Source organism: Eleutherodactylus coqui, chromosome 4, assembly GCF_035609145.1.
Source record: "Eleutherodactylus coqui strain aEleCoq1 chromosome 4, aEleCoq1.hap1, whole genome shotgun sequence".
Classification (NCBI taxonomy): Eukaryota; Metazoa; Chordata; class Amphibia; order Anura; family Eleutherodactylidae; genus Eleutherodactylus; species Eleutherodactylus coqui.
In genome coordinates this window covers 40,843,649-40,869,968 of record NC_089840.1, presented here as the reverse complement: position 1 = coordinate 40,869,968, position 26,320 = coordinate 40,843,649, and the positions used below count along the sequence as shown (strand labels likewise).

At 43.9% G+C, this 26,320-nt stretch overlaps 1 protein-coding gene across 1 annotated transcript; it reads right to left on the bottom strand.

Moving 5' to 3' along the window:
* Positions 1–16,368: 16,368 nt before the first annotated feature.
* On the bottom strand, positions 16,369–26,320 carry TIGIT (T cell immunoreceptor with Ig and ITIM domains). The gene is made up of 4 exons (XM_066598549.1): positions 26,069–26,320; positions 19,485–19,814; positions 17,225–17,325; positions 16,369–16,633 (listed from the first exon to the last, which is right to left on the bottom strand). The coding sequence occupies exons 1-4, from the start codon at positions 26,127–26,129 to the stop codon at positions 16,472–16,474; spliced, it is 654 nt and encodes a 217-aa protein (XP_066454646.1). The 5' UTR covers positions 26,130–26,320; the 3' UTR covers positions 16,369–16,471.

Below are 26,320 nucleotides of genomic sequence, written 5' to 3'. Positions count from 1 at the left end.
AGTAGACACATTGTTTCCGGACATTTGTCGGGGAAACTCATCACACAGCACCCGGTGTTATAGTGTCAGGGTAAAATTCTAAGTACAACACCAATCAGGCCCACCCCACTTGCCCCGTTGCCGGCGGTAAAGGAGAAAACACCACACGGAGGTCTGGTATCGTTCCTCACACGGGGACATAACAGCGCTTTTTTTAATTACAGATTACATGAGATCTTATACCCTTTTGTCTCATCACCAGGAATGGGTGATGGGCTCATTGGCTAAAATTCACAGCATAACCATATATGGGAAGTCCGGATTTCCGGCCTGAGACAGTGAAAGTTCAGATGCATAGTTGAACGGTCGTTATCTTGCTACGGCGCCTCTGGAAAAACAGCCAAGTACGCGTCCTTGTGTCTGGTTCTTCCTTTGCTGGGTTTTAAGATACATTTTGTCTTTGTCTCGCAAGGCCTTTGGAATATCTGATGTAAGGCGACAGATTAAGTTTTTTTCTCATTTGGAATTGAATAGAACTTGCATATAGGTATAAAGCATAAAAAACATATGGCAATATATACATATATCCTCACAAACCCCCCTAAAAAACTTAATATGGAGATCAAGTACCAGACCTTGCACTCTTCCTCGGTCGCCTCTCCCTTGCATCAGGGTTTCTCCACTGCCCGTAAGTCCCTACTCCTAGGAGGGGGGATCCCTACCTCACCTCAGAAGGAGGCCATGGATTCCCTGGGCTCATTTCCGGGCATCCATACCCTCTATCTGTACAAGTTAACACCCCACAGGGTGTGCCCTCGCCGGAACCTAAGGTCTTCTGCACTATCCCTAGGCAAATGGGAATTCCACTGACAATCCATCTTAGAAGATCGGGGAAGGCATAGTACTAGTACATTTCTCCATTCTTCTGGTAACGTACGTGGTTGGCATTATCGGCACTGGCTCTTCATCTTTTTCAAACAAGGGAAATGTTGGTGTCACATTGTCCAGTCCCTTACTCATACTCTTTTTGATCAAAGGGATAATACACAAACAGGAAATTACATACCCCACCTCTTTCTGCTAAAATCATATCCAGGGCCACTCTATTTTAGAACGCCATGGATGCAGTGGGCCCTTACTGGTCCGCTAACCCTTATAAAGCATCCCTGATGTAGTTTACAAACCTCTGCTGATTGTAATAGATATAATTTATCCAATCTACATTATTATTAACAGTGACAATAGCAAATAAGGACTCAAAACCTGCTTTAACCTGATCTCTAGAATTAAATTCATCTCGCACCCCCCTTGGCACTCCTATTGCATCTATGTATACATGTGGGTCAAAGTTACCCTCAGTGTAGTCTTCATATTGCACATTTGATTGTATTAATTTGTTCTGATCCCTGAAACAAGGGGCTAGTGTATAGTAGTCAAAGGTGTGTGTTAGAGGAATTGTACCACATTATAGCATGTAAAAGATATGCAGGATCATTAGTTTTTTCAGTGCGAAGTGTGGATCCAAGTGGGCTTTCCTTCGAGCTTGACTGCAGTTGGGGTGGTGAGCAACATCTGGTAGGGACATTCAAACCGGGTTTCTCTCTCAAACTTTTTCACATAGACCCTGTCACCTGGTTTCAGATTGTGACACTCATCTGTAGGACCTGGGAGAAAAGCAGAGACTGCAGAATGGATTACTAACAATTCCTTAGAGAGGCCTATGACAAACTTAACAAGAGAATCATTCCCCAAACTCTGATACTGTGGCATGTACCCTCCGGAGAAAAAGAAAAACTAATGGACACTCAATTCAAAATTTGCCCATTTTCTTTATTGTCTTTTGGATCTACTTTCCCACAACTCCGCGGATGGTAGGGTGTGTGAAAAGCTTGGAATATACCCAAAACAGACATGATGTGTTGCATTATTATACCTGTGAAGTGTGTACCTTTGTTTGACTCAATCACTTCCGGTACCCCATATCTGCAGATTACCTCATTCATGAGCTTCTGTGCGGTTACCTGCTTATTTACTTTGGTAACAGAGTAGGTCTTTCCAACCTGAAAAGAAATCAACAACAACAAGCACATATTCATACTTCCCAACAAGTGGGAGCTGAGTGTAGGCAATTTGCAATCTCTGAAATGGGTAGAGTGGCCCAGGCAAGTGTGATGTGGCAAATTTACTTCTGCCCTGTTGCTTACGGCAAAGATCATGCAAAATTGGACAAATGATGCAGCAGCTACAGAAAACCCAGGAGCCACCCGTCCTCGTTCAAGCGTCGACATCATTGCTGCTTTGAGAGGTGCGTCTTTCCATGCGTCAGCTGGGCCATCATGGGGCACAGGGATCGTGGTGGGCAAGTGCTGTTGACTGTTCACCATATGCCGTCTCTTTTTAGTCCATTTGTCTTTTTCTTCCTTGCTGGCTTGTAACTGTAAAGTCTTTAGCATATCAAAGTCCAAATTCATATCAAAGTCCAAGTTCATATCGAAGTCCAAGTTTTTATCAAAGTCCAAGTTTATATCAAAGTCCAAGGTTTAGTCAAAGTCCAAAGTTATTGTTAAATTCTTCTTTTCTTCTTTCTTCCACGGCTTGAGGGCCGCTGCCTTTGCTGTGTAGTCTGTGATGGCGTTGCCTCTTGCTTCTCCGCTGTAGGAATTGGTGTGAGCTCTCTACTTTGTCAGGTAGAAGTAGAGCCTCCGTGAGGCTCTGCACCGCTGCATCATTCTTAATTGGCTGTCCTGCTGAGGTAAAAAACTGTCTGGCCTTCCATGTTGGGCCGTAATCATGAGCTATGCCAAATGCATACCGGGAGTCAGTGTAAATGTTTGCCGTCTTACCTTCCTCCACTCTACACGCCTCAGTGAGGGCCTTTTTAGTTCCGCTTCTTGTGCTGCGACATGCGGAGGCATTCTGCTTTTAGGACATCTTGTTGTGCGACCACTGTATATCCAGTTTGGAGTCGTCAATCACCCCTGGTACCATCTATAAAAAACAACTCAAAATATGCATTGTTAACAAGGGCTTTCAGTAACTTTTTTAAAACTTAAATTTTCTTGTTGCATCAATGCTAGACAATCAGGCTGATATTCTATTTGAAAAAGATCAGAATCTTGTTGCAAAAAATTAAAAAATTTAAAAATGGCTTGCAAAAAATTTAAAAATGGCTGACTTGCAATACCTAGATCACCTATGCCTTCTCCTCCCCCCCTTTGAACCAGGGTACTCAATTGGAAGAAATAGTAGCTGGGTTCAAGTTAGTACAACATTGTAAAAAGATTTGATGGATGCAGATAAGGCCTGTAAAATGTTAGCACCAATAACAGAGACATGAGTTACATCAGGGCAGAATAATCTACAAACATCTATTAATATTTGAAATGTGATATGTTTTAAGCAAATTCATTATTAGTCTGATCCTGCCTGCAACGTCTTATCAAATTTGAAACAGGAGAAAAAACAAAACAAAAACTTTTACTAGCTGCTCAAGATTCTCACCCCCTCCCTTGTGGACAAGAGGGATGAAACACATTACGTAATTTTACATCATCTAGCTCCACCCCTTTGATACTGGCTGCGTGCGTCTTTTTTCAAACCTTCATTTCAGCGTAACAGTCTACACGTCCACATCTCAACCAAGCAAAGTCCCATGCATGGGGGGGACTTTTATCCCCAGTCATTACCTGCATCACACACTCACCACAGCCTGAACACGGGTCACTAACTCTCATCCATCCATGCTCTCAAGTCTGCTCCGTCACCCCCCATTGAAGGTGTCCCAGTACATGCAGATGCACAGACAAAAAAAGTTTGACAAACAAACATACATCAGTTGAAAAACATTGAGGTGAGTGCTATAATGTTATAAAGTACATGATTCTATTGAGATGAGATTGTGAATGAGCGCTATCTTTGACAAATTATGTGAAAAAATCTGCTGAGTGACTGAGACATTCTATTTTTCTTATTTACTGAAACTATTATATGCTGTATTAAACGCTGAAGTATTTTAGAATGCGTGACCCTGAGCTTAGAGTGAATCTGAAAGCCCCCACCTTTGTAAAACCAACTGTTATCTCTCTACGAATATGAAACACAGACTGAATAAGTTGTTTTAGTTTAACTATTCCCTGCATTTGAACTCATAAATAACACATATCCTGGGACCTTGCAACATTCATTTTCAACCCCAGTATAAGTAAGAATATATCTTAGAAATTGCTATATTTCCTGCCTACTAAGACAGTATAATTAATTAAATTCATTTCAAGCCTCCATTCCATTTAAGCAAGCAAAGATATTATCCAGGGTCAGTATTTCATTTTCTCTGCTTTGTTATCGCTTGACCTAGAAAACTAAACACAAGCTCTACAGCTTCATGTAAACAATCTTTCTCATCTAAAAGCAAGCTCAGTTAACTATTTTCACATACAGTATATACATCTATACACACATATATATCTATCTATATCTATCTAGTATTATACACCTTTAAACAATTATACACCTTTAGGGCGCCCACCCACTGGCGATTTTTTTTCCCTGCGAAATTCACAGCATTTTTTTCTCTGCAGGGGTCTATGGGACTTGTAATGTTAAAATCGCGATCGCGCAAAATCGCAATTTGCCGCGAAATCGCGATTTTGCGCGATCGCGATTTTAACATTACAAGTCCCATAGACCCCTGCAGAGAAAAAAATGCTGCGAATTTCGCAGGGAAAAAAAATCGCCAGTGGGTGGGCGCCCTTAAACAAATAATGTGTACATACTTAACTTTCTCTGACTATCTCTCTGCTTCTCACTCCAGCACTTTCTAGCAAACCTTGATCTTTTAAGGAACGCTTCTTGGTCCTAAAGACCTCCTAGTCACCATACTGTAATCTACCGTGCGGGTCCTTGTTACACATTTTCATAAGTTTTCTTACATTCTACAAATTGTGACCCTTGTCTCTCCGCCATCAATTGATCCGCACGGCGGCAGCCCTTGAGGCGCTCTGTCTTCTTTAATAAGGTCTTACGCATATTAGAACATCAACAACAATAATAATAATAACACGCTCCATAGAGTGCATCCTTCTGACCCGAATTGTCAGCCCCTTATATATGGCAAAACAACTGAAGGCATCTTCTTCTATGGAACCAGTCACAAAGAGTGCATCCCTCTCCACCATCAACAACTTAACTAAACTAAAACCGAGGGTCTCTTCTTCTATGAGACCTAACTCATAGAGTGTATCCCTCTCTGCTAAGCCATTAACAACTAAAAAAACCGAGGGTTCCTTCTTCTATGGGACCTGTCTCACAGGGTGCATCCCTCTCCTTAGCTAAACCATTAACAACTAAAACAACCGAGGGTTCCTTCTTCTGTGAGACCAAATGAAAAGTAAGAGAAAAAAAAAATAAAAAATTCTGCAGATACAACAAACAACCTCCACTATTGCTAAAACGCTACGGACTTCAACAACAAATAGACTACAGACTAGTTTCTGGGTGAGCGATTGGTGCGCATATCACGGTCAGTGGTCCATAACGGCAAACCCGAAGCCCACACGAGTTACCGTGTAGAACTCTTAACCCAACCCGTCCGGTCACAAAACACAGATAGTCCCTCCTGCTGCAAGACTCGCAGTGTAAAACACAACATAAATATATGCTGGTCTTACCTGGAGTTCTGTGAGTTGATCAGGCTCGGTTTGCAGCAGGACGGCTTCTCTGTGGGGTGGATCCGGGTGGAATGCGTTGTACGGCTCCGGTTTTGTCACCCCAGTTGGTTGCGCCAAAATGTCAGGGTAAAATTCTAAGTACAACACCAATCAGGCCCACCCCACTTGCCCCGTTGCCGGCGGTAAAGGAGAAAACACCACACGGAGGTCTGGTATCGTTCCTCACACAGGGACATAACAGCGCTTTTTTTATTACAGATTGCATGAGATCTTATACCCTTTTGTCTCATCACCAGGAATGGGTGATGGGCTCATTGGCTAAAATTCACAGCATAACCATATATGGGAAGTCCGGATTTCCGGCCTGAGACAGTGAAAGTTCAGATGCATAGTTGAACGGTCGTTATCTTGCTACGGCGCCTCTGGAAAAACAGCCAAGTACGCGTCCTTGTGTCTGGTTCTTCCTTTGCTGGGTTTTAAGATACATTTTGTCTTTGTCTCGCAAGGCCTTTGGAATATCTGATGTAAGGCGACAGATTAAGTTTTTTTCTCATTTGGAATTGAATAGAACTTGCATATAGGTATAAAGCATAAAAAAACATATGGCAATATATACATATATCCTCACAATAGGAGAACCATAATTACAAGCGATTACACTTGTAATTACTGTAGGTCGGTGAATCTGTCGTGTAGTCATTACAATGACATCCAAATAATATGACAGTAGATATGCGTTGGCCCAGTAGTTAGCTGTTGTCTTCAACCATGCTGTCCTAGAACTTATCTACATTGTGTACGATCATGAGGCCTATGAAGAGCTTCCGTTGAACATGACTGGGTTATGTACCATTGCTTGGCGTACACCTGCCACCTTTGTACTTCTACATGATGGTCTCTCCTATATGAGTATCCCTAAACACACAGCAGAGAAAGTCCCAAGGCCCAGTGGTAAGCCAATGAGATGTTTAGTTCTTTCTTCTATCCCATGCAAATGTGAGAGAAGCTGTTAGTGACCACTGCTTATCTAGATGACCAAATATGCGCAGCATTGGAACTAGTAAATCAAAACGCAGACTATATTCCAAATATTGCTGCTGTGTTTAGCTCTCTATGTTGTTTTCAAATTGCTTAAATGCTGCATGCCATATCTATTTAAGCCCGATTAACATGGACGTATTTGCGCACTCAATAAGCAGATAATAGAACCAATTGATTTTAGCAGGGTCAGTCACATGCACATATTTAGTGTCATGATTAAAAAAAACACAGCATGCTCTATTTTCCTGCACCTTTGTGAGGGAAGAGAACACATCTTGAACTCATTAAACTAATTGGCCATTTCAATGGCTGAGAGCATTGGTGCATCTTTTTTGGAGAAGCAATTGCACATGACTGGTGCGCAAAAAAGTACAGTAAAAACCACTGTTGTGCATGCAAATACGCAACGCCCGATGTGCAAAGACACAGCGCAAATGCACGCTCAAATATGTATTCGCGAATCCAGTCTAAGGCGTGCAAAAAAGCAACTAAGACAGTTACCAGGGTATTAAACTTTAAACAACGCCCCTATCAGCAATGTTTATCCAATGACAATTTGCAACGCTGTACCACACGATTATGAGAGCTGTCCTCAACCCTGATGGACACTGGATTGGGGAATGGGGTGAAGACAAGTCCAGGTCAGGGAATAGCCATTGCTCGGTGAAGGTGAAAGCCCTTTTCTTGGAATTAGCCTTATGGATATGCCTGATTGAGGAAAGATGTGTGGAAATAAAAGGGGAAAACGTAAGACCGTAAGGCCTCCCTCACACAGGGCGTTTGCAAAACGCTGCCTTTTCAGACGAGTTTTCAGCCGAGCTTTCAGCTGAGCTTTCAGCTGCCTTTTCAGCCCAGCTGAAGAGGCTGCCCATTCATTTCAATGGGAGACTCAGCTGAAAACGCCCAAGAATAGAACATGCAGCGTTTTCAAAACGCAGCGTTTTTCAAAGCAGCATTTTCAGCCCTGTGTGAACAGCCCCATTGAAATGAATGGGAGTGTTGTACAGCGTTTAGCACAGGGCTGAAAACGCTGCTGAAAACGCCCTGTGTGAGGGAGGCCTAACTCTGCTTAACATCGGGACATAAGGCTTCCTGGGACAGAGCCCACAATCTGGAATTTTTTCTGCTGGCTCCCGAGGGCTGGGAGTTACCCTGTAGTAGAAAAAAGACCCCCTAAAAGTGACAGTTCAAGGCCACATATTCCCTATAATTGGTAATAGGGGTGATAACATGAAGAAAAGTTCCCCCTGGAGTCACTGGAGGCCGTACAAGGGAGAGAGGATAGGCTGAGAGCTATCATTTTTTTCTCACTTGCAGCTCTCTCTCCCCTACTCAGACACAGAACCTGGGAGAAAACCTTTCTACTCCCTGACTTGAAATATGTGCTGCACCCCAAATATTGTACCTTATATCATTGATATCAGGTTGATTCTAAACTTTAATATGATGTCAAGATCTTATCAGTTTATCCTCACAATGACAAGCATTTAAAGTCATAACGTATTACATACATTTTTCACAGAAAAAAGTTAAAGGGAAACGGCTCAAAACTAAGTCATCCATCCCTCCCCAGACAACACATTTTGCACCGTAGTCCAAATATTCAGTTTTGTGGGCGCTCCAGACGGATTGGGGTGCAGCTTCACATGTCTCATCACTGAGAATTGAGATGTTCGGAGTTCGGCTTTTTATGCCCTACTAAGGAGTTTCAGGTCTCCTTCTATTACCTGTTTTGTTTAGTTTTTTTGCTTCCATCATATGGCGGCAATTGCTGTCTGAATCTGAATTTGCTGACCAGATTCTCTCCATAAGGATTAAGACTAGAGATGAGCGAGCATACTTGCTAAGGGCAATTACTCGAGCGAGCATTGTCCTTAACGAGTACCTGCCGGCTCGGAAAAAAAGATTTGGGTGCCGGCGGGGAACGGGGATCGGGGGGGAACGGAGGGGAGATCCTTCTTTCCCCCCCGCTCACCCCTGCTCACTCCCGCAACTCACCGCTCACCTGCGCCGCCACCCGAATCTTTTCTCCCGAGCGGGCAGGTACTCACTAAGGACAATACTCGCTCGAGCAATTACCCTTAGCGAGTATGCTCGCTCATCTCTAATTAGGACCCATTCACACGTGTGTATCTTCTGTCCATGTGCTGTCTGTATATAGGACAGCACATGGGCCCATTAAAGTAACTTGATGCACTCAGATGTGTGTGTGGGGGGAGGTTTATGCAGACCGATTTTGTCCGTATGCAAAGACTAAATTCACCTATGAAAGTCTATGGGAGCATAAAAACTTCAGCGAACACGGATGTTACATGCTTGTACGCTGCATTTTGTTTGCATGTTGCTTGGAGGCAGAAAAAAAAAATGACATCTATCAGGCCTTCTTGTGTTTTTCTTTACGCACGTGAAAAACAGCACATCGATGTATAAAAAACTGCACATACACAACAAAAACGCATCCAACACGCACAAATACACACAGTCGAATATGGACTAAAATTGTATGCTCCTGAGTGAATGAGCCCTAATCCTGAGTCACCTCTACAAGAGCAGAACTTTTTAAATGTTTTCCAGTACATTATATGGTACATTAAATAGCATTATTGAAAAATACAACTTGTCCCGCAAAAAACAAGCCTTAATACAGCTACGTCAATGGATAAATAAAGGAGTTACGATTTTTTTAAAGGGGGAGGAAAAAACGAAAATGGGGGTAAAAAAGGGCCGGGTCATTAGGAGGTTAATATGTAACTAAAAAAACTGCCTGGTTTCCTACATCAACAAATCAGAGTTCAGCTTTCAAATCCTAAACTGCTGAAGGAAAATGAAATCTGCACTGTGATTGGTCGCTGTCGGCCTTTGGGCGGGTTCTGTGATGCTGAATGGATGGGATTGCGAACACAATTAACATTCATATTACAAACAGGTGGTGAAAACTTCGGCTCCTTAAGGCTGGGTTCACACAGGGCGGATTTGCTGTGCAAATTCTGTGCGGAATTTCGCTGTGGCAGATCCACCTGCAGCCGCTAATCCCTCGATTAACCAGCCATGTGGTCGAGATTTGTCAAAAATCTTGTCCACATGGGATGGCCAATCCGTTGCGGCAAATCCGGCATTAGCCAGCGCTGCTGCGTGGATTCCCCCGCCGCAGCATGTCTATTCTTTTTTTTTTTCCCATTGAGGCTGCGCTCCTCCCTATGGAGGAGTCGGCTGCAAAAGAAAAGCATGCGGCTAACCTGCTCCAAAACCCATGGCTAAATGCAGCGGCTTTTGAAACTGCGCTTTCCCGGAGGAAATCTCGTGGTTCTTCGATGTGGCAAAACTACAAGATTTCCGCAGGGAATACGTCCCGTGTGACCTCAGCTTAAGGGTGAACACACACTTGCGTTTTTTTAATGCTGTGATATCGCTGTGTTTTTTTAACGCGACTGTCAATGGGACTTTCTAATGTTAAAAACGCATTGCACAAAAATTGTAAAGCACAGACTTGCGATGCATTTTTAATATTAGAAAGTCCCATTGACAATCGCATTAAAAAAACGCAGTAATATCGCAGCATTAAAAAACGGTTGTTCACCCTAAAGGAATCTTCTTTACTCAAACTTCAATAAAAGGCATTAAAAAGTGACAGTTGAGTTTCCTAGTTGGGACTACAGCCCTCAGCATCTCCCGCATGTAACTACTGCTCTGCATGTTTTTCTCACTCGGCTTTGTCCATTTTTACCATAAACGCGGACATTCGGAAACTTGAGTTTTTTTCACTTCTGCACAAGAAAACTGGAAGTGTTTGCAAAGCAGCGTTTTCCTTCATCATGAAAAACCTTCCCAGCCGTTCCAGTTGTAGTGTCCCGCTACAGAAGTCAATGTAGTGGTTTTACTAAAATATCTGTGTACTACTTTAAAAGTGTTAAATGTTTATGCTTCATGCCTAATCTGTCTAGTAGCTCACACTGTACCCTATTGGCTAGTTAGATGGCAGGAGATAGCTGTTCTGTGATAGGAGAATAACCCCTCCTCACTGATTGGTTGAGAGAATAGAGGAAGTGGAAGTTGAGAGTTAGAGAAAAGCTAGTGAACTGAGCAGAATCGAAGACCAGAGCTAATGCTGGTTACCGTGCGGTGAGAGGCAGACGTGTGAGTACCAAAAAGCAAAGTTTGCATGGAAGAGACAGAGAGAAAAAGTTTATACAGGCAGGAACAGAAAGAAGAAAAACCCAATTTTGAAATAGTCTGCATAGCAGGAGACAGGGAAGAGAAAGAGAGTTTTGTATGCAGAAAGAAATCCAGTAAAGAGAGTAAAAGATAGCAAGAAGAAGAAATACAGAGCAAAGAAATAGAAGTAAAGCGCAGGGTGCAGAAGAGCTACCTGGACTTCACACTATGAAAAATCCAAATGTGCCATTGTGGTTTGTGGACTAGTTTCTCTGAGCGTACAGACGTAACCGCTGTGCCTGTCGGATCACTCCATCTCAGGAAACAGGACAAGGCCCTTTGTATTATGTTCTGCTATTGAAGTTTCTTCTCACAAAAAGAGAGTTTACTTGTGTCACGGTTATCCTGACTGCTGGAGTCCCTTCTCCTCATGTCACCATCTGCACACAGGTACCACACTACTCTCCAGGGGGAAGGACTGCCACCCCTATTTTTTTATTTTCATTTAACCATTTCTCTTTTTGTTTTTGGCTTGAGCAGATTTCGATCCGTGTTCAGGCTGGCGTTTTATTTTCCCCATTTTATTTACTTGTGAGTTGCCGCCGCGGTCGGGAGGGGAGCATTGGATTCATTACTACCGCTGACCTGGTCACCAATTCCTCTGTGGGTTTTCTTAAAAAATCGTAGGAAGTTGAGTCCGCCACAGAGGATTCCTGCAGCTTCTTCACAATCTTTTCTTCAATCCCCACCAAAAAGACAGGAAACGAGGTGCAGTGAGAACCCGCCATGAAGAAGACGCTACCGCTCAGGAGCCCGAGCACTGATGGAAATAAAGTGCCAAAAATGAACGGAACTGCTAATCAAGAAGCTCCGTTTGCCAGGCTGGTGAGAGAAGTCTGTATGGATTTTACCCGTGGTGTACCATTTCTCTGGCAGAGCAAGAGGCGGCTGAGGACTTCCTCGTGCGGCTCTTTGGAGATGCCCAACTCTGCGGTTGACATGCCAAGAGGGTCACTCACTTTGCAAAGGACATATAGCTAGCACGGAGAATCTGCGGCATCCAGGAAGGACTGGGATAGTGTTATCCCTTTATCCGCTTTATCCCTCAGGATCAGAGGCTAATTTTCTATCAACGAGGACAATTGTTTTGTGGAATGTAAGCGTTTTATAAATTTCATTATCACGCTTAGGGCTCATGTCCACGGGGAAAATAGGATTTAGGATCCGCCGCGGATTTCCTGCATGCGGATCCGCACCCCATAGGGATGCATTGACCACCCGCGGGTACATAAATACCCGCGGATCGTCAATAAAAGTGATTTAAAAAAAAATGGAGCATGAAAAAATCTGGACCATGCTCCATTTTCATGCGGGTCTCCCGCGGGGACGGCTCCCGCGGGCTTCTATTGAAGCCTATGGAAGCCGTCCGGATCCGCGGGACACAAAAATCATATTTTACTTACCCGCTCCGTTTCTTCTCTTCGGCGCCGCACCATCTTCTCTCAGCCGCGGCCGGATAATTTTGCTTCGGACCGGCGCATGCGCGGGGCACGTCACCGACGTCATCGTGCACATCCGCCGGGCCGAAGAATGAAGATCCGGCCGCGACGAGAGAAGATGACGCCGCCGCGAAGAGCAGAAACGGAGCGGATCGGAGGTAAGTTTATTCTCATTTATTCTCCTTTTCGGCGCTCATGTCCGCGGGGCAGGAGGGACCCGCTGCAGATTCTCCATGGAGAATCCGTAGCGGGCCCGATTTTCCCCGTGGACATGAGGCCTAAGGGTTCCTTCCCACGGACGGATTTCCGCCATGTAATATGCGGCGAAAATCCGCCCCGTTGCCCGCAGCTATTAGGTTCTATTGAACCTAATAGCACAGTGCTCACGGTGCAGAATTCCATCACGGAATGAGTTGGCCTCGCAGCCGGTCCGTGCATTGGGGAGGCTTCAGATGGTTACGACAAACACAACTTATCTGGGGAGAAGTTTTTCTTCCTTTTTGCACGTTGTAATATTAACCCCTTAGTGACCAGTCTATTTTGTGCCATAAGAATCCAGCGATTTACATTGTAAGAGTCATAACTCATTGGCATAGCCATATGAGGGCTTGTTGTTTTGGGAGGAGTTGCATATTTTAATAGCACCAATCTGGGGTACATATAATGTGTTGTAGAACTTTTATTAGATGTTTTTTGAGGGAGATAGAAAAATGTCCAGAAATTCCACTACTATCTTCGGGTTTCAGCGTTCACCATTCAGTAAGAATAACATTATAAGAGCTCATGTCCCCGGGTGGGCTTGAATTCCGGAATCCACGTGGGACACCGGCACGGATGATCCAGAGTTCAAGCCACCCATAGACAATCATGGGCGTCCGCAGCTTAATTAAAGCATGCGGATTTGTTTTCCGGACCTTGCGGTCCAGAAAACAAATCGCAGCATGCTACGTTTTTCTGCAGATCCCACAGGGACGGCTTCCATTGAAGTCAATGGAAGCTGTCTGATCTACGGCACACCTGGAACTGTCACTCCGGGTGCTGCTGCCCACAGAACCCTTACCTCCCCTCCAACCCCTCATCCCCCGTGGACATGAGGCCTTACTGTCTTATCTGGATCAGCACAATTATTGTGATACAAAGTTTATAGTGTTTTGGGGTTTTTTTGTACTACTTTAGCATTTTAAAAACACGTTTTTAAAGAAAAACCATTGACTCTGCAGTGTGGTATTCTAAGGTCTATAACATTTATATTTTTGAGGGGAGGCAGACAAAAGAAAAATGGTAATCCTGGCATTATTTTAAAAAATTATTTTTATGGCATTCACCATGCGACATAATTACACAAAATATTTTCATTGTTTGTCTCGGTACAAACACAGTAATGCCAATTGTTAACTGCTTTAAAAAAATTTTTTTTATCCTTTTAAAATGAGTTTCTGTGAGGAAAAATGAACATTTTTAACTGGACTATTTTTCTTTAAATCAAACTTTATTTACACTATTTTTTAGTCCCTGAAGAAGACCTTATGATACAATTTGTTCGATCACTAGGCTAGTACACTGCATTACTTATGTAGTGCATTCTACTATGCCTATGACAGCAGTCTATTATACTCATTGAGGCCTTGTCAGGTCTCCGGCTGCTTTGGATTGCAGGTTTAGGTCCCCTTGGGGGACAAAGAAAAGGTTTTTAAAAAAAAGAATAGTAAAAAACAATCCAAAAAAATAAATACGTTTGGTATCGCCACATCCATAACAGCCTGTACAATACATTGAACAGATTTTTTGCTCTGCATGCAAAGCACAAAAAAAAGACGAAAAAGCAAAGTCAAACAGCTTTTTTTGATCATACCACCTCAGAAAAGTCACAGTAAAGGGCTACCAGGCGAGTGCTGTATCGGGCCGAGAAACTCGGCAAAATATTGCACTTGCCGACGTGTGTTTTCATGCTCATGCAAAGCGGTTTTTTGGCAAAAACGCCTCCCCTTACGTCTCTTTAGCAGCGCTCCTCCAGTGCGGCTTTCTGGCGCATTAGAGGATTGACAATTGTTTTCAATGGGAAGCCTCTCATCGCACCTGCATGCACATCGCTAACAGTGTGATGTGTTTTACTGTCCCACTACAACCAATAGGTGATGCGGTCCGAGGAACACGAAAACATAGGACAAGCAGCGATTTGAATAGGACTCCATTCAACATATTGGGGTTCACATAAGCGTGAGATTTGTGAAGTCTCGCAACGCACAAAGCTTGTGTGAGTTTCTCCAAAGTGCTTAAAAAAAACATAGATACCCCAAATACCCCAATGTCAATAGGACTTTCTAATGTTTAGAACGCATCGCACAAAAATTGCAAAACACAAACTTGCGATTTTTGTGTGATGCATTTTTAAGATCAAAAACTCCTATTGACATTCGCGTTAAAAAAACTCAGCGATGACCTTACGTACAACCTGGAAGAGCACGCCAGCTGGAGGAATGCATGAGAAGTTCATACACATCTGGGACTGCTGGAAATCGGGATGGGGGGGGGGGGGGAGAGAGATCTCTCACTCCCCCCCCGCCGCCCCCCCGGATGCTGCTCGGGCGAGTACACAGTTACTCGGTACACAGTTACTCGGTACACAGTTACTCGATAAGACTGCTACTCGATTGAGTAGCAGCCTTAAATGAGTGTGCTCGCTCATCCCTAGTTCCTATACAAAATCTCCAATAAAAAGATGATTTAAAAAATAAATAAATAGAAAAACGCAGCGATATCGGGATCGCCAGAGTGCAGGAGCCCTTATAGTTATGCCACACTGCGGTATACTTTAAGCTACGGCCCCCCGTCTGTCCAAGGATCTCACAAAAACACCCACTTTGGGGAATCGTATATATAAAATGCAAAATCATTTTGTTTGTGTCGTATACACATCCACAGTTCTGGTCCGATTTGAGTGAAATTTAGCATGAGTGTTCTTCAGCACCCGGCAACGAGTACTGGCGTAATTAAAAAAACTCACTGACTTTCCCTGTAATTTTTGTTGCTAATAGCAACCACTTACAGCTCAGCTTTAATTTCTTCTACTGCTGAGGTAAAATAAAAGCTGCGCTGTGATTGGTTGCTATGGGCAACACAGATTTTCTTTGCGACAGCTTTCATAAGAGTGGGTGCTGGGGGTGCCCGGCTCATGTTTGTGGCCCACATTGTATATCTCAGGGTCTATCATACCCTGTTGCTAGGCAGACTTCCTTACTCATCAGGGCACTGCTTTAACCCCTTCCTGGACCTGGGGTAACGCCCAAACTACCTCAGTTTTTCATAGAGACTTGTCGTACCCTCTGGGTCTCTACACTTGTAGTCACACGGAGCGCTGGCTAGTAGGAAGCTTGCTTGTAGAGCTCCAGAATTATGTGACTACCCCAATGCACATAGTGCCAAAGTCAGTCAGCAGTAGTCACTGACCGCAGGAAGCAACATCCTAGGAGCAGAGATGCCCTTCAAATCACACTGCACACAATTCTGGAACACGAGTTTGTAACGCTAAGGGGGGGGGGGGGTCACATCTGTGATGGGGATTCTGCTTGCCTCATCCATTTGGGGAGCAGAAAAGGGGAATCCCCGTGGCTGAATGGTTCCATCACAGGACAGAACCGAACAGTGCTGTACGGACCCCATTGACTATAATGGGGTCCGCCGCTTTCCACCCAGCTGGCTGGCTTTTGGACAGGAGAGAGAGTGCTACATGCAGCGCTTTTCCTTCCGGTATTTTCAGCTGCATCCACTGGCTTAACTATAGGGGAAGCAGGGGATGCGGTTGCACCCGGGCCCAGGAGCCTTAGCGGGCCGTAAGGCCTCTCTTCTCCATATAGGGAGCCCAGTACTATGAATAAAGCACTATAGTTGGGGGCCCTGTTACAGGTTTTGCATTGGGGCCCAGGAGCTTCACGTTACGCCTCTGGCTGGATCTGTGACAGAACCTCCATCTGGAAGGTCCGACGCAGATGTAAAACCACCCTAATTTAATACTGTACTCATGAAACATGAAAAATCATGAAACGTTTATTATTTTGGAATTAACATATTTTAAGTACAACACCCAAGCAGCCTCCTGACACTGAGATGCAAAGGGTTCTTCTCCCATCCAGCATCTTACACGCCCTTCCGGAAGATATAAAAGTATTCGCTGTCTTCCTCCTTTTTGTCTTCACTTGTTGATATGATCAGGGCTGAATCCGCTGTATGTGATCCTACGGGTTTTGCTCCTGATGTTTTTGGATGGATGTTGCTGTAGAACGCCTGGGATTTCCTCTTCTAAAAAGAAAAAAATACATAAAAAATTAAATCTAGGCCTGTAGCAGATTCCAGCCGGTGACCTGATTAAACTGTATTGCGAATGACCGCAGCGGCTTGCAGGCGGTCATGTGCAGTACAGTTTTTTTTCTCTATGTTTGTATTTTCCGCACCGTCACTTAGCGATGAGGCAGGTACCCGCAGCCCATAACATTAACATTGGTAAGGCTGCGAGTCAGACGCCTCCATTGACTTCAATGAAGGCCATCCGCGCGGCAAAATATAGCATACTGCGATTTTTCTTCTGCTCGCGGAATACGCAATTCATACCCATGAATGTGAAGGAAAAATCAAAACTACTTTTAATGTTTAAGTTTTGCCGCAGAAAGTCCGCGCGGATGGCCATCACTGATTCCGTAATTGGAATCCGTTTGTGTGAGACCGCCCTTATTCCGAGCCAGGGCTAGCCTGAGTCTTTGCAGTCTTTGGATTTATGTAGATCGCTAGGATCCTATTGAATAAAGGTATATTTGCACCCGCCTACGTGCATGTATTCCCGCCGACGGCCCAACATGTCGCTGTGTATGCATCACTATGATCATCATGCTTTACCTTGTAATAGAAACTCCCAGCGACTACAACAGCGAACACAATGAGAATCCCCAGTCCAAGCCAGATCCAGAAATAATCTCCATGCGTCCAAGTGGCCTTAGCTGGTGAAGGAGAAAACAGCATAAAACATACAGCAGAATGCAAACTACGTACCACTCCATCTAACCCTAAGGGCCAATGTCCACGGGCCGGGCGGATTCCGCTGCATATCTTCTTTTTTCTATACTGCTGATGTGTGCAGAAGCGCCGGCCGGAGTACAGTATGTTTTTTTAAAACTCCTGCTTCCTCGCGGAATCCGTGCATCAGACGGCTCCCATTGACATTAACGGAAGCCGTCCTTACGGAATCCGCAATAAAATGGAGCATGCTTCAATTTGTTTTGCGCATGCATAATCCAGAAAACAAATCCGCATGTGTAAATTGAAGTGCGGGCGCCCATGCTTCCCTATGAGCAAATCATATTGGGCCTAAGGCCTCCTGCTCACGGGCTGATATTTGCTGTGGAATCCACGTCAGGCACCGCGGATCTGCAGCAAATTCTACCTATAGCATGCTATGGGAAATCGATTCTTCCTCCACACTTGCGGAAACCAATTGCGGCTTCCACAAGCAGAGGAAAAATCGCAGTATGCTCCTTTTTTGTGCGGATGCCACGCGTACGGCTTTCATTGAAGTCAATGGAAGCTGTCCGATCTGCTTCCCTTATGCAATTGACATTGTGGAAAAGTTGCGGATTCCGCGTCATTTCTAGGTGATGACGCAGAAAAAGCAGGTGTTTAAAAAAAAAAATCTGTACTGCGCAGCCCAGCGACAAGCCATGTGGACCCCCCTCAGTATAAATGAAAATGAAAGTAACCTGGTACGTGCGTACGCCGCTGCTCCCAGGGCCAGATTCCTTGTAGTTGCAGAGGGTTGATGGGATGCCATGACAACAGGATGCCAGATACTGGCATAGCCGACTTGCCATTGCCTATGATCGCTATTGTAAGAGATAAAGCACTGCAGGACAGAAGTCCTGCAATGCATTATCATAGCTGTTATAAATCACAGGAAAGGGAAAAATCTAGCACTGTCCCTGTGCTACAGGGACATAAAAAATATAAGAACAAAAACCTTTTTTGCACACTTTCCTCTATTTGTATAAAAGAAAAATTTAATTTAAAAAAAACCCACATTTTTATCCGTAATAACCCGTACAATAAGTTGAGCACACTACTTATCCTGTATGGCAAAAACTGTAAAAAAAATAAAAACACCCTAAAGAACGGAGGCAAAATGCTTCTTTTGTTCGTTTTACCCACCCAAAAAAATCCCATATGTACACCAAAATGGCACCAATAAGGCTGGGTTCACACGGGGTGGATTTGCTATGGTTTTGCTGCAGTTTGCCATTGTATATCCGCAGCTGCGAAAAACCGCAGCATTTACAGTACAAGGCAAAGTCAATGTGTTTGGAAAAATGCTGTTCTTACAGGACAGAATTTTTCCGCACTGCTACAGTACAGAAATGCTGCTGAGCGCGGTTTTTGAAGACGCAGCATGTCAATTCTTTGTACTTTTTCGCAGTGCTTTTTTGTCCGTAGATCTCCATGGACGCAGCAGCCCCGCACTAAAATACGAAAAAGCAAAAAGTAAAAAGCGCTGTGGAAAAAAACGCTTGCCTTAAAACTACAGCTCATCATGCTAAAAAAACAAGCTCACGGAGCTCCGTCTATGGAAAAAAAGAAAGCTTGATTTGAATACAGCAAAGAAAAAATAATTTCGAAAAACCAGTTTTCACTGTGCAAAAACCAAAACATATAATAATTTTGTTTTCATCTGAATCATAGGGCAAAGTTTCCATTCACTTTAATGTGAGCTGGGCCTGCAATACCATAATTAGTCACTGCAGTGAGAACGGAGCCGTCTGCTTCCTGCAGAAATTCAACTCAGTGCACTAGCAAACAGGTCCAGAAAACAGCTAATTGATGAGGGTCCCTGACAATGGACCCCTGTCAATCTTCTATGGATGATCTATGCTGCTGATAGGCCATCCATATTTTACAACTGATTACCCCTTAATAGATGAAAATCTCATAATACATTTATCTCGTCTGCCAGCACTGTGAGCCGGAGCTGTACTACAATCTACGCCACTTTCTGGTGTAGATTATAGTAAATGTGACAGGCTGTGTGCCTGCTGAGCTGCTGTATCTAATCCTATTAAGTGAGATACTGTCACTGAGCTGTGTATCTAAGCCCATCATGAGTGCTACTTACATAAAACCTGTAGGAAAATCTTCCCAGTAAACTTGCCATATGGGAAGGTGATGAAGATGCAGCAGTATTGCCCGGTATCATTTCTGTTGACCCCTGTTATTGTAATCCCATAATCCTTTGCCAAGGACACACGGTCTGAGAACTCCTTCACCACCGTTCCTTTTGTGTCGCTGTAATTCACATGAAACGCGATGTACATGTTGTTGCAGAAGTCCCAGTTGACCTGAGTGACTTTGGTGTCCTGTTTGAGTAGCTGACACCTCAGGGTAACCGTGTCGCCATCTGTTGCTGTAATATTCTCAGCTCGGAGGAAGGTTTCTGCCACAGCCCCTAGACAGATAACAAGAGACATTCATTGACTTCTATCATGAACGTAGAATATTCCAGAATGACGTGCAAAACACCTCAGCCGGATCGGACGTAATTTGTTGCCCTAAAATGAACAGTACCAGTGTATCTGGTGGTGCAACGTGGCACTTAGTAATATAAAATAGTGAGTACTGCTGTATCCATAGCAACCGAGCCCGTGGGGGTTTGTAGGTAATGTAGTCCACCCATAATCCCTCATTCGGTGCACTGGGATGAAGGACCTGTGATAACGTCACCGTCATGTGATCGGGGCAGAGCTCATAGCCCCGGTGATGGATCACATGACAGTAACTCACATAGTCACTCAGTCAATCATCACTCACAGACAGGTGGTCGTTAGTATTTTTGACTGATATACATACAACTGCGGAATAAGTTGGCGCTATACAAATAAAGATTATTATTATTATTATTATTAATGCAGAGAGCGTAAAATATTTACAACAAAACAAAAAGTAGAGGAAAGGGAAATCTGATTGTAACCTACTAATGCAAAGAGACCTTACTGAAAAGCGGAGCACTTGCCCTGATGAGGGCGACCCCATCTCAGGAACCCAGGGCGACCCTGACTCTCCTTAGTTGGAAAACAGGGATATTTGCTATAATAAACAACATATACTGAGTAGATCTTAAAGAAGCACACAATGAAGCAGGTGAATTACAAATGCAGGAATAGCAATAAGTGAGGAGATAGATGTTACTATGCCCTAAATATCCTTAACACAAAACAGATTTATCTGACAGTGGAACACAATAGAAGCCGTTGACTTGACCAAAAACCCCCTTGGACTAGAAGTATAACGGCGTCCTCCATGAGGAGGAGCCAGAGTAACTATATACAGACAGGCACTGATTGGCCAGCTGGGATACACGCCTCCTAGCCAACCAATCCATCCACATGAAGTGCTCATGTCATCGTCCAATGCCAGAAGGACGCTGAGCATGCACTGGCATATGGATCATGTGGGCCAGGGCTGATGCCATGACGTCACCCCGATCCTGTTCCGACATGGCTGGTAAGCCATGACAGCACACCCTGTCCTTCCCTGTCCTTTCACCAACAGAATTGCACCCTACTGTTTAATTAAATGAAGTGAAGCCAACACACAACTTCCAGTCTGGATGACCATCAACTCCAGATACAGAAGCATCCACAGGACATTCTAGCTGCTGCACTACGGACTGCCTCCCTGTAATGCACAGACTTGTCATAAGCCTCCAGCATCTACAGCCAGGACGAGGCTCCACTGCCTTGGGAACATAGTCAACCTCTACCAGGGTCTAGTCCATCAAATCACCACCAGATCAACATCAGCTTTATAATTACTAACGGACCCAACCTGATTTCCGCATTTTTGACTGAACTGGAAACTTTCAGTGATATTTCTAACTTCAACATAAATATGTGAAAATCAGAGATGTTCATTTTTAACACTCAATTTAGGGCACAAATTGGTCAAATTACACCCTTTCAAACCAACAAACACATTTTACATACTGTAACCTGGAGACAAAATATGCAAAGCCCATAAAAAACAATTTGCGTTTATTTTCCTCCCACTCTAACAAAAATCATAAAGGACTCCAAAACTGAATTATTCCAATCAAAGATTCCCTAAGCGTCCCTAGATGTAATACGGAGGAGAAGGAATGTGTGAGGACGACGCGAGACAGAATATACGAGTAAACAAACCAAGGACAGACTACAAGAGGGACAATAGTTTGTTCTAGAGAGAGAAGCAGATAGTCGTAGTCTGAAGTCCATGAATGGAAGGCACAAAGCAACACTCAGAAGCACAAGGCTAACACAGCTAACGACTAGCAGGGTCCAGTGCCATCCGCTGCAAGGAGAAGCTGGAATCAATACCCTAAGGCCCCCTTCATACGGGTGTATTTGCCCACGCAAAATACACAGAGAATAGAACCCACTGATTTTTCCTGCTCATTTCGGTTGTGCAAAAAAAAAAATGGTGCATGCTTTATTTTTCTGTGCATTTCTACACCAAAAGTCCCCATAGAAGTCAAATGCGTGTGCAATACGCTAGGAGATGCGTGAAATGCTGCATAATTGCGCAGGGAAAAGAACACACCTGTAACTCAGACTAATTAGCCATTTAAATGGGTGCGTTTATTTGGTGCGCACAAATAAACAGGCATTGGGGGTGCAAAAAAAACTGTTCAGTCTGCAAATATGCTGCGCTCAGGCACGTGTAAATATGCATACTCTTCTGTGAAAGATATTGATAGGCTGACTGAGACAATGGACAACTCAGCCAGCCTGTCAGCGTTACAAAAGAAGGAAGACGTTTCTCCCTTGGTCTCCAGTGCCAAATGACATTACACATGTGCCAGGAAGCGCACCACATGGCCCAGCACTGACACTGTGTCATCATCACGGACTCACATACATGCCTGGCTCCTGGTGGCACCATGACGATATAGAATTAAACCCAAACCCCCGATCCGTCAAAAAAAGAAAGGAGAAAGAAGGAGACATTAACTATTTTCTAAATAGTAGAGAAGCCCCTCTCGTAACTATAACTGCAGCCAGGCCATTCGAAAGAGAGGGGAGGCCCAAACCAACTATTACTACAAGTTCTCTCACAACTTGGCATCAACTAGGACTTGACTCCTGCTTCCCTGGCTCACTCATAGGGAAAGTCTGCGAGTTCTGCTTCCTCCTCCGACTCATAGGGAAATCTTGTAAGTCTCTGTTCCCTTTCCTTGATATCACAACATGAAATCACACATTTGAAGGGAGGCATATAGAGGATTTCAGTGCATTCTGCATGTCCTGCAGTGAATTATCGTCAGGTTGACCCATTTCAGAAGTTGTGTCACAATTCTGAAGACTTTGGTTTATTGCATCAGATTATCTCAGTGCAGGGGGGATCCCCCAAATCCCCCTTCCTACAAGGGTTTGAGGACTTTTGTTAATCACTGGATCATTTCATTTGCTTGCCTGTATGAATATAGTACAAGTGTTTCTTTTGATGTTTGCTGCCTCCTAGTGGACTGTATAAAACTTCACATGGCTGTGTTTGCGCGCACATTACGTGGCGAATAGAACCCATAAATTTAAATGCGTTTATTCTCATGTCTTTTTTGTATGTGGTCAAAACAATAGGACCAGCTCTAGAACCCCATAGAGGTCTATGGGGGGTATGCAAATGCAAACATATGCATATGCAAATATGCGCAATAGACTGCACAAACCCACTCACACCGGCACCTCCTTTGGCTTACTAGCCATTAAAATCAGGGCAGGGAACTAGCGGTGCCTGAAGCGGTCCTGAGTGACTGATCACTTTTGCTTCTTGAACATTAAAGTTCCTGTTTCTCAGCATACAAACATGTCTGCTTTCCTGGACCGACCTGGCCACCGCCAAAGTGACCGAGAGCATTATGGGCAATACTCGATGATGGCAGGGCCTTACAGCACCAGCACAGTGTCTGCCTCCAGCCCACCAGTAGACCCCAAGCCCTCTCCCAGCCCCTCATCCTTGAACCCATCTGAGTCCCCTCGCAACCTCCCACTGGAGATTTCTTTGTAGATTCGGCTAAAAACACTGGGAGAAAAAGCGTGGCAAGCGCCTGCCAGCTGGGTGGAAAGCTGGTGGACCCCTGTTCGTTTCTGTCCAGAGATAGAACGGTTACGCTACGGGGATTCCCCTTTGCTGCTCCCCACATTGAGCAGCATCCCCAGCGCAGATGTGAAACCCCCCTTACATCAGTATTACAGACACAATTATTATTGTTCGCAGGTTGTAACAGATGTTGGTTGTGTTTTACAAATGTGGGTGCATAATGACCAATCGTTAACCTAAGGTAGAGAAAATAATCTCAGTCGCCTCCAATATTCCAGAATGCACATAGAAGGAAAGGTTTCATTGTCCAGTTTAATGTATATAAGTTCAGTCCTGGTATACAGAAGCATTCTGCAATGTCTTAACATACTTGGCTTTACTTCAGCATTTATAGGATCTCTGCTTACTGAAAGTGACTAGAAACATTTATCCAGATGTTAAAAACCACTAACCTCTCACAGTTTAGGGTTTGTTACAATTGTATCCAGTCTAGGCAATGTTTTTTTCAGGCAAACTCAGCAGCACAAGTCTCTCTAATGTGCTTTTACTTTGTTACAATGTATCAGTGCAGGTAACGAACGTATCAGTCAGGAGTCCAGGAGCTTACAGAGATTTGTCTAGGCTTGATACAATTGTAACAAACCCTCAGCTGTGAGAACCATTAGGTCTGTAGAGATTTTCAGCCTCTGAATAAAAGGCTTTATTCACATGGGTGTTTTATCGTAGCGATTTTGCCACGTCTGATACATTGGATTCCAATGCATTTGTTCAGATGGGCGATTTTTGGGACGTAAAGTTGGCCAGCCGTAAAAGATAGCGCTCATGGTGCGCATTCCGGCCAGGCTGATTTTTTTTTTCTTTTATGCCGGCTGGAAAAAAATAGGTCTGGTCCTATCTTTTGGCCGGAATACGTTGGGAGCTGCCGGAAAAAGGAGGTGGAAGGGAGTTTAGCAGCAGCTCTGCAACACTCTTTCTCCCTTCACTCCCCCTCTCCGCCTCTTGCCGGCTGCCATTCCACCCCATCTCCTACCGGCAGCCGGCAAGGGGCGATGAGGGGGTGGGAGTTTAACATCCTAGCTCCCGCCCCCTCCGTCTGCTGGTTGCCGGCAAAGGGAGAAGAGGGGAAAAAAGTTTAGCAGAGAGGTATTCGGGGCTGCGGCGTATATACTCCGCACCTGGCCCATGTGAACGGCGTTTAAACAGGAGATGCAGCTGTGACTTGGTCGTGGCTGCCTCCTGTTCATGCGACTTTTGACCGTGTTGCGACCTTGACGCATGTGGCCAGAAATTGCATCGTCCGTGTGAAGGAGCCCTAAAGAACATTAATTTTCGGCAAACAGAGAACTGGAAAACAAGAAGTAATTCAAAAACAAAGTATAAGAAAAGTTGTAGAAAGTTTCATTAGACAATGAATAAGCTCTATATAGATAAATCACCTTTAACCCCTTCTCAATGTGCAGCATACATGTAAGGCGTCGCTGTATGGTGCGGACTCAGGAGCCAAGCCCGCTCCATACATGACAGAGGTCGGCCATCTTTGACTGCAGTCTCGCACCTGCAACAGCTGAGATTGGAGATACCTCAGATTGTGGCTGTTAACCCCTTTTGGGCCCTTTCTCGCGGGCTGAATTTTTTGCATTTGGCACCGCAAGTCATGGTAAGTACCACATCAAAATCCACACGGCTCTGTGGGGATTTTAATGTGGAATGAAAATGGCTTAAATTAGCCAAAATGTACATTTACGCATCAAAATTCGCATATCTCCACCCATAGGTGTCATAGAAGCCTGGGGCAATTCTGAAAGCTCCCAGGGCAGCCATGACTGGTTGCCCATTACGATGTGCCTGTGGCCAGGCCAGTGCAAATTCAATATAATGCAATATTATGGTACTGTATAAGCAATCAAACTATTGCACTTCAGCTTGCCAATGGAGACTAAAAAGAATGTAAAAATAAGTAGAATAATAATTTTAATTATTAGAAAAAATGAGAAATATTAAGATACAAAAAAAAACTTTTCCAAGTTGTGACCGCAAAATAAAATTAAAAATTAGTATTGCTGCATCCGTCCAATTTTTTTAAATGTCAAATTATTAATTCCACACTGCAAATGTCGTCAGAAAAAAACCGCAATGCCAGAATTGTGCTTTTTTGATCACCTAGTCTCCTAAAAAAAACAATGAAAAAGTTATATATACCCCAAAATGGTACTAATAAAATCTACGGGTCAAAAGATGGAGACAGTATGAAAAATTCTATTAAAATGATTTTTTTTTTAAGTAGCACAGCATAGAAAAAAACATACATTTGGTATTCCCGCTATCATACTGACCCACAGAATAAAGATAACGTCATTTTTACTGCTCTGGGAACACCGTGAAAATACCCCACCCCACCAAAAAAAAGCACAATCATGTTTTTTTTCGATTTTGTCACAATTAGAAATCTTTTAAAGTTTTTCAATACATTATAAGGTAAATTAAAAAGTACAAATTGTCTTGCAAAAAACAAGCCCTCATGTAGCTATGTCATCAGAATAATGAAAAAGTGTGGATTTTTTTAAAGTGGAAAGATAAAAATGAAAAAGAAAAAGGGCTGGAGTGAAAGGGGTTAATATTGGGACTCACCTGTGATGGGGAGCAGGAAAAAAATCATCGGCATGGTCAAGTGCCTTGGATTAGGAGTCATTGTGGCATAGTGCAGGCGCTGGGGGTCCGCACTAACACCTCAAGATAAATAGAACTGTGCTGGAGAAGTAACTGTGTCCATCACATGAAGAAGAGGAAACACAGGAACCACACGAAGCTCTGTGGGGGAAGATGATGACGCCGGTCTGCACAGGGTGTGAATAATAACACAATGCATAGTGAGGCTTCCAA

Bases quoted from the DNA above. Each gene is read 5' to 3' on its own strand.
- TIGIT (XM_066598549.1), bottom strand. From the start codon at position 26,129: ATGACTCCTAATCCAAGGCACTTGACCATGCCGATGATTTTTTTCCTG. The intron at 19,815-26,068 runs GTGAGTCCCAAT...TTATCTGTCTAG, and splicing joins TTTCCTGCTCCCCATCACAG to GGGCTGTGGCAGAAACCTTC. The intron at 16,634-17,224 runs GTAAAGCATGAT...TTTTCTTTTTAG, and splicing joins CTGGGAGTTTCTATTACAAG to AAGAGGAAATCCCAGGCGTT.